Source organism: Genypterus blacodes, unplaced genomic scaffold, assembly GCF_046128005.1.
Source record: "Genypterus blacodes isolate CSIRO-AG114 ecotype Tasmania unplaced genomic scaffold, CSIRO-AGI_Gbla_v1 ptg000133l_1, whole genome shotgun sequence".
Taxonomy (NCBI): domain Eukaryota; kingdom Metazoa; phylum Chordata; class Actinopteri; order Ophidiiformes; family Ophidiidae; genus Genypterus; species Genypterus blacodes.
In genome coordinates this window covers 638,644-652,096 of record NW_027466935.1, presented here as the reverse complement: position 1 = coordinate 652,096, position 13,453 = coordinate 638,644, and the positions used below count along the sequence as shown (strand labels likewise).

General features: G+C 44.3%; 1 protein-coding gene across 2 annotated transcripts in view; it reads right to left on the bottom strand.

Moving 5' to 3' along the window:
* eng (endoglin) overlaps positions 1 to 13,453 on the bottom strand; it is a 39,913-nt gene extending 26,460 nt beyond the window's left edge. The window contains exons 1-2 of one of the 2 annotated variants that reach the window (XM_076163789.1): positions 13,289 to 13,453; positions 11,781 to 11,956 (exon numbers count right to left, since the gene is read on the bottom strand). In XM_076163789.1, coding sequence (XP_076019904.1) covers positions 11,781 to 11,847 — 67 coding nt within the window. In that variant the 5' untranslated portion in view covers positions 11,848 to 11,956; positions 13,289 to 13,453. Of the gene's footprint in view, positions 1 to 11,780; positions 11,988 to 13,288 lie in introns of both variants that reach the window. The other variant, XM_076163788.1, reaches the window with a different exon arrangement.

Genomic DNA, 13,453 nt, shown 5'->3' with positions numbered 1-13,453 from the left:
ATGAACCACATTCATTCTGCCCTCTTGACCCCGGAAATGCCAATGGCTTCACTAAGCGGTTTGCTGTTAAATGAGGTATAGAAGACTCATTTCATTCCATGTCCTCTTTATCTACTTATATCAGTCCCCTCCATTTCCCATTCCATGAGAAGAAATGTTTATGGTTGATGGTGATTCCCATTTAGATGTTAGTTATGAGGGGGGATGTGAATAGAAACCATTAGAGTTTAAAGGGACAGAAGATAATGGGCTTAATCCAGGGAAAGAGCATATGATCCTATTCCATCGTAAAGTTAATTTTGGGCATGAATGCACCTGAACTATTGATATTAACCGTATTCATAAGGTGAGTATTTTAATTATGGGGGGCTTAGTTAATTAACCAAGCTATAGGGACTCATTCACAGCTTTTATAGGCACTTCTGTTCATCTGTAGAAACTATTTGAGCTTAACTTCAGGCTTAATAAGCAAAATGTTGAGAAGACCCACCGGAGTTCAGCCAAAGTCAATAACCCTTGTGAACAAAGCTTGGATGGAGCCAACATCTGGGACCAATGGATGACTTTTGACACTTTGGACATTGTGAGGAATTTCATTTGGATCCCTGCAACATCCTGAAGCAAAAACAAAAAGGTCCAGACTGATCCCGGCTCACATGCGAGGTTCGGAGGTTTGCATGTTCCTGCCTGCCTGTCAGCCCCCCCCCCCCCCCCCAAGACATTCCAGAGGAATTATACTCCAGTTGACCAGGTCACCAAATTACAGTAATCTATTATCCATGTGCGTTCCATTTATGGATCTCATTAGGAGTGGTCACTTCCCAAAGCCTGGAAGCTCAGTGTGAGTAATGCAGGTCGGTTCGGCTCTCAGTCTCAGCGTCACATTCATCAGACTCGGATGCACTTCAGGCCGCCAGTGCCTTCCTCGGCTGAGCTTTGAGAACCACGCATCACTGCTCTGATGACCGCCTGACTGAGCTTAAGCCGACAGGGTACAGATGATTCCCTCACCTGTCCATCTTTGACTCAAACAAAACAGATATTGAGTATAGATCAACATCATTTGGCTCCTCCAGGTAAGCAGCAGCTGAATAAAGCACTGGGCCGTCGTCACTTATCTTTCCAATATTTCAATTAAAACATTCTATGCAGGCGTTATTATTTAGCGATGCCAGCTGGAAACGACTACATTTAGTTTCCCAGGAGGGGCCGGCGTAATTATACAGAGTGCACCAACACTGCATTGAAAGGCCAGTGGATGCGCTTGGCCACTGCTGGTTGTTTTGAGGTGATCTATCATTATTAAAGGGTGAAATAGACCTACAGCATGCTGGTGTTCAACCTTCTGTCCTTCTTGTTTCTCAAACGTGTTGAAACATGTAATCTTGTGAGGTACAGCTATTTTTGACATTGCTTTTTCTTCTTCTTTTTTTGTGGCTAAAAACACTTTTTTCCCTCGGTGATTGAACGACACCAGCACAACAAATTAATAATGTGCATGGCAGAAAATGTCACAACTCATCACCTGCGTGTCTAATCTTCATCTAACAGTACAAATCTTCTGTTCGCTGATACAAACACCCCAAAGGGAATCCTGACAGTCTCGGGCGCCAAAGGGAATTAATTGGATTTGATTTCCACGGGTGGGCACTGGAGGGGTTCTGACTGACGTGAAAATGAATTGGTTGCAAGTCCCGCCATGGGGGCAAACTGGAACAGGTTTTCACTCAGTGTGAGCAGACAATGAGTGGGGAGAGGGAAATAGAAAACCTGGAGTGACTGGGGAGGTGAGAACACAAATGGCAGGGAGGGGAAATAGTCGCTGCGAAGGCAAAGCGAATTCCAAATGACTTGTTTCCCAAATTCCCATCGCATACAGATCACGCTCGATTCCTTTTGTCATTATTTGTCCCGTGCTGCCTCTGTCCGCCATTAGTCAATTACCACCACGCAGAGATACCTTTCACAGTGAGCCATGAATGCAGTCATCTAAAATATACCCTTCCTCATGCAAATGCTGCCCTGAATAACAGCAATCATGTGTCACCGTGGGTTTCAGCTCAAGTGCTCTGCTTCACTTTCACAGTGGGAGATAATTCAGCACGCAGGCTTCTTCTATAAACGACATGATGAAATGGACCACTTTGCGCCGCTGACTGACATAACGGCATTAAAAAGCAGACCGAATTGATCATTACGTCTTTTTTGGGACATGTTCTGGCGTGTTCTCAAATCAATCAGTCACACTGAACTCGGCTGAAAAGGGCAATTAGTGGGAGGAACACACGCGATCTGGAGACCTGCCAGGAACCAAGTCTCTTTATGGGAACAGGACAACCATCTTCGCTGCCGAGTCAAAGTGGCAAACAAATTGATTTGATGAAATCAAAACGGTCGGAGTAACTGTTGAGGGGTTTGCTTGCTTCTGTTAGTGTTTGTGTCTGTAAGTGCGTTCCTGAATGCAGCGCGTTTATAAACTCAACCCAACAGATAAAACAGCAGCTGTGCAACAATCATGCAGTGGGAAAGCTGTTGATTCAACACTATGGACGTGTGTGGGTGTATATCTGGATTGTAAAGCATTAAAGTGATCCTTTCTAAGATTCTGTCTCAATAACGCATGTGAATCAGAGTGAAACAATATAATAGGATTTACTTTCAATAGATCAACACCGACTCTTCCAGTTGTTGGTGTTGTTATTGTTATCAGACTCTATTATATGGAAAGTTAACTTTTAATAAGAATGGTTTAATTTTTGTGATAAAAAAAAAGGTAAATTCCCTAAATTACAATATCTATTATAAGCTAATACTATCCCTCCCAATTATAATGCTGTATTATTAGTAGAATTAAAAGCTCAAAGACTGCAAGCAGACTGTTTTTTATACCATCTTCTTTTGTGATCTTTCCTATTTTTCCTGCATGCATCGCATCTACACACGCACTTCTGCTTTCCTGTGCCTGTGCAAATAACAAAAGAAAGCCTCTCGAGTAATGAGACATAACGAGTCATACATTTCTATCACCACCTTTAACTGAATCCTGGTCTGGAGTCACATGCGGCCCCGCTGCCGTGCTCTCCGGCCCTCCCTCCCTCCGTCCCTCGCACGGACAGACGCGGAGTCGGCAGACAACCTCAAAGCCCGCCTGTCTCCCTCCGTCCCTCAGGGTAGAGTAAACTGTTTGTGTCCAGGGTCGGGCGACGGACTCGCGGGGGGAGGGAGGGAAGGGGGAGGGAGGGGTGAGAGGTCCTATCAGTGTTAGATGGAAAGGAGAGAGAGAGAGAGAGAGAGACGCAGAGGGAGCAAGGGAAAGGAGGGCTCCAAGGCTGGCTCAAGTCTCTCTCGACTACACACACACACACACCCACACACACACACACTCATGTACACACACCTATTGTCCCGGCGTTTCCGCAGCTGCAGATTGAGGCCTGACCATCCACAGGAAGGTAAACAAGCTCTTATCAGTGCTCTGCAGGGGCCTGCACTGTCCCCTGGCCTCTCACCCCTGCACACTGCACAACCCGGCGCTACACACAAGCTTCCTGACCATCTCACCTCCCCCCCCCTCGTAAAAAGGACTCCTACAATGCTACCAAAAAATTTGCTGATTAGTCTTGTCAGTTTTATGGATTCGGAGTGCCCGTGTGAGCGCACGCCCGTGTGCCAAGTCTCGCGTCTGCTGTTTACTGGAGAGGAACTGAGGATGCGATAGCCGGTCTGGAGACAGCTTGTCTTCACACTCGCTCTGTTTACACCTCTGGGAGCCATTCGTCCGCCGTCTCGTCATTTGTCGGAAGTCAACGGAACAAGGAGTCCGACGGCGGCGTATAAAGCACCGTGGCTCACTTCCTCCCTCACTGTTTCGCTCGCTCACTCACTGGCTCGCTCAGTCTGCCCAGTCTGCTGCGAGTTATGAAGCATTTCATATTCTCTGCCGTAGATACGTTTCATTATGCGCTATGTTGTTGTCCCGCATCTGCAGGGAGCGCCTGAGGAGAGCTTTGGGGATGGGAATGATGAATATATCGTCACTTTTTATATTATTCCTCACAAATGATCCCAGGTGATCTGTTGCCGAGCAGACGGCACATCAGCCCATCCGCTCCGCTCCGCTCTCCGTTCACTTCTTCCGTTTCATTTGTATTCCGAAAGAACCCCGGCAATGCACAATTAATCATCTGCGCGTTAATTAGCTGTGCTTATTTTGAATAGACAGACTAATTTAGAGAGTTTCATGCTAACTATGTACCACCAAGGCAGACTGAGGAGTTTAGAGATTCATTGCACAGTGGTTGCTCCCAATCATTCAAGATTGATGTAGCTTTGCACAACATATGCGTCTTGTAGAACCAACAGAGATTAACTCGTTTTTCATGACTGATTTTGCCAGTAAATACTAATGCTTACTGATATGAGGGAGGCATAGTAATGGACTAGCTTTTTTATTTTAAACAGAAGGCATAATATGTCAATATGAACAAATAAACACATTGGGATCTCATATCACACCCCACAATAATTACAGATACTTTATCACACCGATTAAAACAATTCAATATAACTTACTCACACGTTTGTGACGCTGATAAAGGTTTTGTATCATGAGCGATCTTTGCACTGGAGTATCAGGTCTACTTTGTGTGTTACAAACTGAGAAATGCTGCTTATTCTTGTGTGAAGCTCTTTATTCATAAGTGTTTGTGTAGTTGTAACAGCAAATGAGCCTAAGCTGCATCAACCACTTCCTTGGCCCATGAGAGCTGACTAACACATCATCCTGTCCTACATTTTTAAAGGTTACAACTGCCCATAAGCGTTCAGCAGATATGGAGCGACATTAGCAACCCGCCGGAGTCTTCATCTTGTTCATTTTGTGACTGGAAATCCAATACTCAGTCTCGCTTCGTCTCCACCAACTCCTGAATGAAGTATCTGGTATAATGTGGTAAATGTTTGGTGAAGGGGCAGTTGTAAATCCAAGATAACAAGATGTGGGACAGTCATGTGATTCAGTGTTAATATTAAATTGAACAGTTTCTGACGGTTTCCCAAACTTAAGATTTTGATCCGCCAAAAATACAAAGGAGAGATTTGCGTACATTCAGTTTCCGTCAAATTAAACTTCTCTCTTGACTACAGAGAGTTTGTTCGACAAGCATACCTCCGTTCCCTTCGGGGGGTTCGAAGAGATGAGGTACCCAGATCATCGCTACATACAGTAATACATACAGCATCCAGGATTTCGCTTTGAGTCACATATCCATCTCTTCCAGACATCGGAGAAATACAAGCAAATGATCTCTGCACATCCAGGAGGGAGATGTGAAAGCTCCCTCTCCCTAAAATCATATGAGCTGTTGCGCACCCCCCCCACACACACACACACACAAACACGTCTTAGCCACTCTATAAAAAGTAAAGTTTTCTCTGTAGGACTTCAGCCATATATTGAGAATTGCATTAACATTCTCTAAAATGTCATTTGGGGAACATTTATATTCAGCAAATGTTTTTGAACTTTTCATCCAGGCCCAGGGCAATTAATGACAAAGTAAAAAAGCTCAAATGTTCACCCCAAAAAGATCCTGACCTCAGACATTGTAAGATTATTCCGTCTGGGTCAGATATGCGATGGGGGCAGATGTTTATGTTTGTACCCTCATCAATTGGAGTTACTAGTGAGGTAAACAAGATTGAAACAAAGACATGTTGTGTAAAATGGGACTTTAGGATTGTACCTTCCAATTTCAGTCCTAAGACACAGGTACATATCCTGTCTGCGCCGTGTTGGCCGTGCAGGCAGACAGCCTCAGAGATAAGAGCACATAATGCCATGGCTTATCTGAGCAGACAGCAGGCATGTTAACATGGGCACAAGTGGTCGCCATGCTGATGAGGCGTTTATCTCGCCGACTACTAATGAGCCGTTCTGCGCTGATGGCACTGCATACTGAAAAGCACGGCGTCCCCAGGGGTGCAAAACCGCTGGAGTCACACGGGAGAGAGTCATACAAAATGCATCTCAGATCTATGAGTGAAAGTACACGTGAGGCCTGGGAACACACTCGACTCTTCATTATCGCTTCGTTTGGTCATTCCCTATATCAGCACCATTGTTTGCCTGGGAGGTGACATAACCAGGTCCTTTTTATGGAGCACAGAGGTACATTTTCAATCATTTCCACACCCCAAAGACAGATTACATCAATTTAAATTGATTAAACTGGATGTTATATTCCCGCAAGTCAAAAACAAAAAAAAAGGTCCCGTGTTTGGCAGCAAGAGGGCACTGATCGTTAAAGTTTACAGCAGAGTCCTCTTGTGGCGATCACAGCTTTTAATATGCATCTGGTTATAGGAAGTGAAAAAAAAAAAAAAAAAAAAAGTTTACAATGCTTGCGTCCCCAATTCCACGTTTTATTCAGGAAATTACAACATAGCGGCTTTTATAAAAGGCGCAGGCGGCAAGTAGCATGCTGGAAGCGGCGCACTGCTGGCTGGTGGGAACAAACAACAGAAGAGAGAGAGAGAGAGGGGAACATGGCACTAGTGAGGCTCCTCCACACTGCTGCTTTCTGCATTCAAACAGAGGAAAAGCCAGGCAGTCAGAAGTGGATTGTTATTTGGGAGGGGCATAACACTGAGGGAGATTGAAATCGGTCTGAGGGAGCGACAAGTGGTCGCGTCTCCCTGCCACCCAGTCTGACTGCAGGCAGAGCTGGCCGACTACAGTAAAACAGGGGAAGTGGGCTGTTTTGACTTTCAACGCCATTTTTAACATGACGTTATTGACTTTTTTTTCTTTTTTTTTTTCTCCTCTGGGCTCATTCCACCGCGTGCCTTCCGAGAAAACCTCTGTCATCTCGTTTCTTTTCTTCCTCCTGACGCCAAACGGGGCTTATCAGATCTCTATTTTCAATCTTTTTTCGCGTCATTTCTCATACTTCTCACAATTTCTCTATTATCTCACTTGCACCCCCCCCTCCCCCTCTCTCCATCTTGTACCTTTTCCTATGGGTATCAGTTTAAATTCCCTCTTTACCTCCCCCCCGCCCCCCTCCATCTCCCTTTTGAACCACTTATCAGCTCTCTGACAGTCACACAAATCTGACTACCCTCCCCTTCCTCCCTTCGCTGTCTCTATCTGTCTTTATGAGCTCCGTTATCTGTGTCTGTCTGTCTGTCTGTCTCCCCCTCGCTAAAATCCCTTTTCAGACACCCCTCCCTCCCTCTCCGGCGGCTTGCTAATCACTTTTGTACTTTTCCTACGGCCCGTGGAGGGAGACTCTGGGGTAGACAGAAGTGCAGGCGGGAGGTCTGGAAGTTAACATCATGATGCCCGACTCCCATTGGGAAGCTTGCTGCAGCAGGAGGCATATTCAACACTACTTCCTGTCAGGAAATGCTGGGCACACAGTGGGTAAAATCACTAAATACAAAGACTCCAGTTGGACCCATACATAATTCTTAAAGTGCTCAACTGATACACCCATCTAAAGTGCTGGCAGTCATTCTGATTGCCTTTGCAAATACAATCTTATGGTCTTGTAATATTATTTATCCTCCAAGCTAGACTGCACTTGTTAAAAGCTCAGTGAGAGCTTCGGCTATGCTACCAAGCTCCTGTAAGTTATGTTACATTATATATTCAAGCGCAAAGCAAGAGTGAACAGTGTTCTGCCAGAGGGGAGGGGGGCTAATATTAGAAAATGTACTGTTTGGGATTCAGATACCGCAAAAGTGACTTTGATCCTAGGCGCTGACAAATAACCCCAGTCAGATGACTTGAGGAGACTGCAGGGATTTAGAGAGCTCAGACATGAACCTTAGGGCCGGATCGTGCGCAGCGAGGACTTCAAAACAAACTGAAGCATTTTCTTCTTTTTTTTAAAACACAATTAACCTTATAGAAAGGTTAGTCCAACCAAGACTGGTGTGATGTTTGTGTTATTATAGCCTGTCAGAAGGCCAAAGATTGTGGGCAGAACTGGGAATGAGAGGAGAGAAACCACAGCTATACAAATGTACGAGATATTCTACGAGGTGTGAGGATAAGAGCATAAATGATTATGTTTTTGGAGGTCTACAAAAGATAGGCAGGGCTGGGATTGATTTTTTTCGGAATAATCCTGAGCTGAAGGAAGCAAGATTCCGCATCAGAATGTATCTGGGTTTGTCAGTTGTTATTTTAGCCCGTGGCTGAAGATAGGATAGGGGGAGAGAAAGCCAGCGACGGGACTCCCAGGACCAAAATTGGGTGGGTCAAACATAACAACAACATATTTGCTGTGATTTAGCTGGAGAAAGTTGAAGCTGCTCATCCGAGAAGCTTCTTCAGCTCTAAACGAGGCAGAAGTGGAAACGGGATCAGAGGCTTTGCCATTCGCTGAGGGGTTTGATTCACTGGACAACTTCAATATTAGATGTTCAATATAATAAACTGAAGTAGATGCAGTATAAAGGAGAACGAGGCCTTGAAGTTTACAGAGAAACGGACCCACACAGATCTTGCAGTATCTTACAGTTCCCAAACACAAGCTGGGCTCAGAACCTCCCTCCCAGCACTGCAGAAGCAAAAGGTTGTGATCCAGAGCTCTGGCGGAAGAGACAGCAGGCAGAGGAACAAGAAAAGACAGACACACGGTTCTCCCATATGCATTTGGAGCATCTGAGACACCAGCAATTAACACCTTTCCAAACCCGGCAACGCAATGACAGTCGTCACAGAATGGCCGACTGCATCAAAAGCAGTTGGGATCTGGGTAAAACCCCAATTCTTTCCCTTTTCTTTTCCCTATATTCCTTTTTAACAACTATATCCTGCTCAGTTTGAATCTTTAACGTCATCTTTTGGGCTTTTTCTGTTTCTAAGTATTCTGTACCAAGACGCTGAAGACTATAATGATCTTTGTGGTCTCTTCCTAAGTGCTGAAATGCTTTTAATGAGTAGGATATAGTCTAGAAACACCGCTGTCTTTTTATGAACTGTAGTCGGAAAGTGTCTCTGTCAGGAAGGAGATTCCTAACTTGCAGACCGTCTTTTGATTCAGCCACTTACTCAATGACGGCACTTATATTTAACAGCGCTGCTACAGAATGTTTCAGCATCCACTTTATCCATCAGGAAGACAGTGAATGGCATTTTATCACATACCAGCCCCGCTCAGCTGTAGTATACAATGCAGCGGTGCGTTCAGGTGTACTTTTTTTCCCCACATACATTTATTATAGTCACTATTCTACAAGCTGATAATTCCACACTTTGCTTCCGAATATAAACATCGCACTTCCGTGGCATCTTGCACACATACAGGGAGACTGATTCGATCTTTAATTGGCTCCAGGGTTGCAGCAGATGTTATCAAGGAACGTGTGTGGTACTTACGCTGTGAGTTTCCAAGCCCTTGACAATACGTGAAAGGGTGAGAGACCAAATCAATCAGAAAAATCAAAGTTCCACCAAGTCGAGCAAATTTGGAAGATCAAGGGACACTCAAATTGGAAGCAACTGCTTAGTGCAACCTTTAATTGATTATGCATGCAGAGCAACAACAGCCCAAAGAGTGGTTCAGACGTTTCAAGATGAATTAATTTAACTTCATCCTCAAGCCGATAAAGCCAACAGCAATTCAAGTAACACTGAGTTTCAACTGAATAAAACACATCATTGGTTACAAATGCTCATCGGTGCTGCAGGATTTACAGCAGGATGCAGGTGTTCTTTGCCTTACGTTTCCTTTTCTATATTTGCTTCGCTTTTGAGGAACTTTCCCATTTGTGTATGCTGGCACCACGGCTCAGATTCTGTTAAACCACAAAGACCTAAAAATACAGTAAACATACTGATATTTGCCCTGCGTGCTTCCTCCACTGATCCTGATACGGATGGTTTGACGTAACGTGTCTGAGTTATTGTTTCACACCTAGAGCCGGTGCTTGTTGTCTCACTTGTTCAATGGCCAACATACTGAGCCCAAGAGACGACAACAACAACACAGGCCTCACCGAGACAGCGAAGATGACAGTGGTGCTATCAGGGAGCCGGGCACGCCGCTGCCTGTCCGCGGTGTCGGCAGCTCCCTCTGGGTCTTCAACTGAGGCTGCAGCAGATGTGAAAATTACATGAAGATGCAAAAAAGTGAAGGGAGACTGTTGGAACCGTTTTCCAGAAAAGAAAAGAAGAAAAAAAAGAAATCTGACAGCGATGAAGCACTTGTGCGTCAACCAGGCAATTACGTTGAGCTAAACAGCTACTTACAAGCTCCACCAGCAGGCAGCAAGACTGATCCCCTGTGGTGGAAAGCTGCTGGAGGTCAACTTTCAGCAGGTCGGCCAGTTGGCTAAAAAACAATGCCTCTGTATCGCTGCCACCAGTACCCCTGCTGAGAGCGTGTTTAGCACAGTGAGCTGTGATTTGTCATAGGTTAGCCCCGGAGCCAGAATCAGTTAACGGGGTTGTTTTTCTGGCACATAATCTTAACAGTGATTTATGCCAGCCAGATACATTTTGCCTTGTTGAAAAGGGAGAGCGCCGCAAAAAGCCGGTTTATTTTTGGGATTGCGCTCGTGTTCCCATCCGCGGTGTGTGTGAAGAGGATGATTTGGCGCAAGATGTGTTTCGTTTCACTTTCACTTCCAAACAGAGTTGCGAGATGTGTCGTTACGGTAATTTGAGACGGCACGGCTGATTGATTTTTGCGCTTCCTTTAAGATATTCAGCATCTCAGGATACACTCTCGGCTATTACAAAGAGATTTTGACAGAAAATCTATTTGTTTGCACTTCAGCGCTCGTATCGGATAAATGACCACAGGCAGGTTTTCTTATGCTAAATCTTAAACTGTAATATATGACAGTTGACTTGACTAATCTACATAAACACGGAGATATATTGGCAAATTCTCTTACAGCATGTTAGTAGTGTATTTATTTCACAAATGATCGGCGTGTAGTGTGTGCAGATCTTATCAAAAACAACAATAATGTTGTACTAATATCTGAAAGTCAAATGGAAGCAGCAGTGATATCAGGTTGCTGCAGGCAAGAGGGACCTGACCGCCCCCAAGCATCAGTACAGAGCAGTGGTCAGAATATGAGACTGGATCATGGCCCGCAGGCACGGGGAGGCATTCAGGCTCCTTTTGCACCTCGCAGGGATTACAGGACTGAATCTGACACAAACAGCCACAGGCAACCAGAGGAGGGAGTGTGAGAGGAGAGGAGACCCCGGCACAGGAGGATCACATTAAATCCATTGACACCTCACGTGTTTTCATGTTTCTTTTACCCCGGCTGTTTTGAATGAAAACATACTTATAGTATAGACTCTTAAACTAGACAAACAAACGGTTTCCATGGTACCATTTGTCACTGTACTCCAAGTTTACTGCAAATACTATTTGGAGTTGTAATCTTAGCTGCTATTTCATCATAGTTATCTTCCCTGGGTTCCATCACTTCTGTCAGAGAAACGATAAAACATTACTGATCTCGGACTGTATGCTTTAAATTTAGGATGAAATAGGATTTATTGTGTAAATCGAGCCAAGATACCCAAACAATAACTTAGGATTTTGCAAAAAAACACATTAAAGCATATCCCAGCCTCATGTTTAGAATTCAGAGCAAATTTTCAACTAATTTTCAACCCCAAAAGCTCAAAACCTTCAAAATCTAGTAATGGCCCATTCGTATTCACCTTGATACAACCATATATCACGGTGTGGACTCCAAAGACAGAGCATATGTGTCTTAAAATCAGCTGATCTGCTTACCTGAGGCTGCAGCGTTGATGCACAGAAGCAGGGCAAACAGGGCAGGCAGAGCTCGGTGACCCTCCATCTCTGTTAGACTTTGTGTTTCAGGTGCGGGTGTGAGCTTGACTTTGTCTCTCCTCTCTGGTGGGTGGCAGTAGGTGAAGTCTTCTTGTCCACTGACAGTGTAGTTATGACTGTGGGGGCGGAGTAGGAGACAATACCAGTCTTGAAAAGGGTTCAAACAAAACGGAATCAGTGAGGACATGTGACGCAACCATGTGCCAGTTCAGGACACTCACTCATTCCCGGGTATAGAATGTAAACATATAGTTCTCATAAGACATCTTCTCATACAACGTGAACATTTTGTGACACTTTAAGCATTACAGCAGTGATTCACGAGTAAAACTATACACCACAAAATAACACAATCAAATACATTATGAGTGTTTAAGGTTAGAGACATGCTGGACAATGTAAAAGAATAATAACTCAAGAACTAATATGTGAACAATAAAGATTAAAAACTATTCTGTGCCACCAGGGGGCACTACATGTCCCACCAGTACTTGTATGACAGTTTGAGAACCACTGTGTTACAGAACGTACAATCAATCAAGTGTTTTGTTCAGTATTATAGCGCGGATGACGTAATGAAGCAGTGAAAGCAAAAACGTGTTTCCAATTATGGATTATTGATGACTGGAAGATGAGGCGAACAACATTTGGTGTCGAGTTACTCTACTTTAACTTGATTGTGTCACACTAATGGAAGCCATGTGGGGCCGGGTTCCTCTTCATAATCTCTGACAAGACAGGAATCCAATATGTGGTTCCAAAATGTCAAATTCTAAACTTTCTTCTGTAACGTGAGGGAGGGAGGGGGGAGATTTCATTTCGAGGCTTTTTCCTGCCGCACAATGCGAGTCTGGATCAGGGGTTATCCGCTGGCCAGGAAGCGCCGCGGCATCGCTTTCTTTAAATAATATCACAATGCAGAGATGAGATAAGAGGCAGTCTGCCTCCCCGTTACATGATTCATATGGACGTGGAGGAAGAGCCCGAGTAAACTGTTTATAAGAGTCCAGACCTTCAATTTTCACTTAAGTCACGCCATTTCCTTAAACCGCACGAAGCTCTCATTTATATAGATATAGAAGCTCTGTGAAAGAAACGATCTTACATGCCTTTTTTAAAAACGTAATTAAATATGTTTCATACGTTTTAATATTACTTATACATTCATATTTGGTTTAAAGATGACAGAACCGTGTTATAAAATGGGGGAACATCCCTTTAATATTTATTAGGACGCTGTTTAATGAGTTTTACGCATAAATGTTCACAAACATCGCCGTAGTTTGCCGCAGTTTGAGTTTATTCTTGCCAATTTCACGTAATTCGAATGTATCGACATTGAAGGAAACAGTTTCTCTCTCTTATCCTCCTCCAACGCGGCGACATGGAAGAAACTTCGCATATAAACACAAAAAAGTGCAAATAAGTGAAACGGAAAGGAAACTTACTTTGTTTTTAAAGGCAGGGTATGTTGTCTTTTTGGGTTTGGGAGGCGATATATAATCCACGGGGGATGCGGTCGATGTAAAGTCTCTCCAAACTTTGTGAGTTGTGTGAGTGCGGGGCGGGGAGCACGCTGACTTTTGTAGCCTCCCACCCGGCCTCGCTTTGTG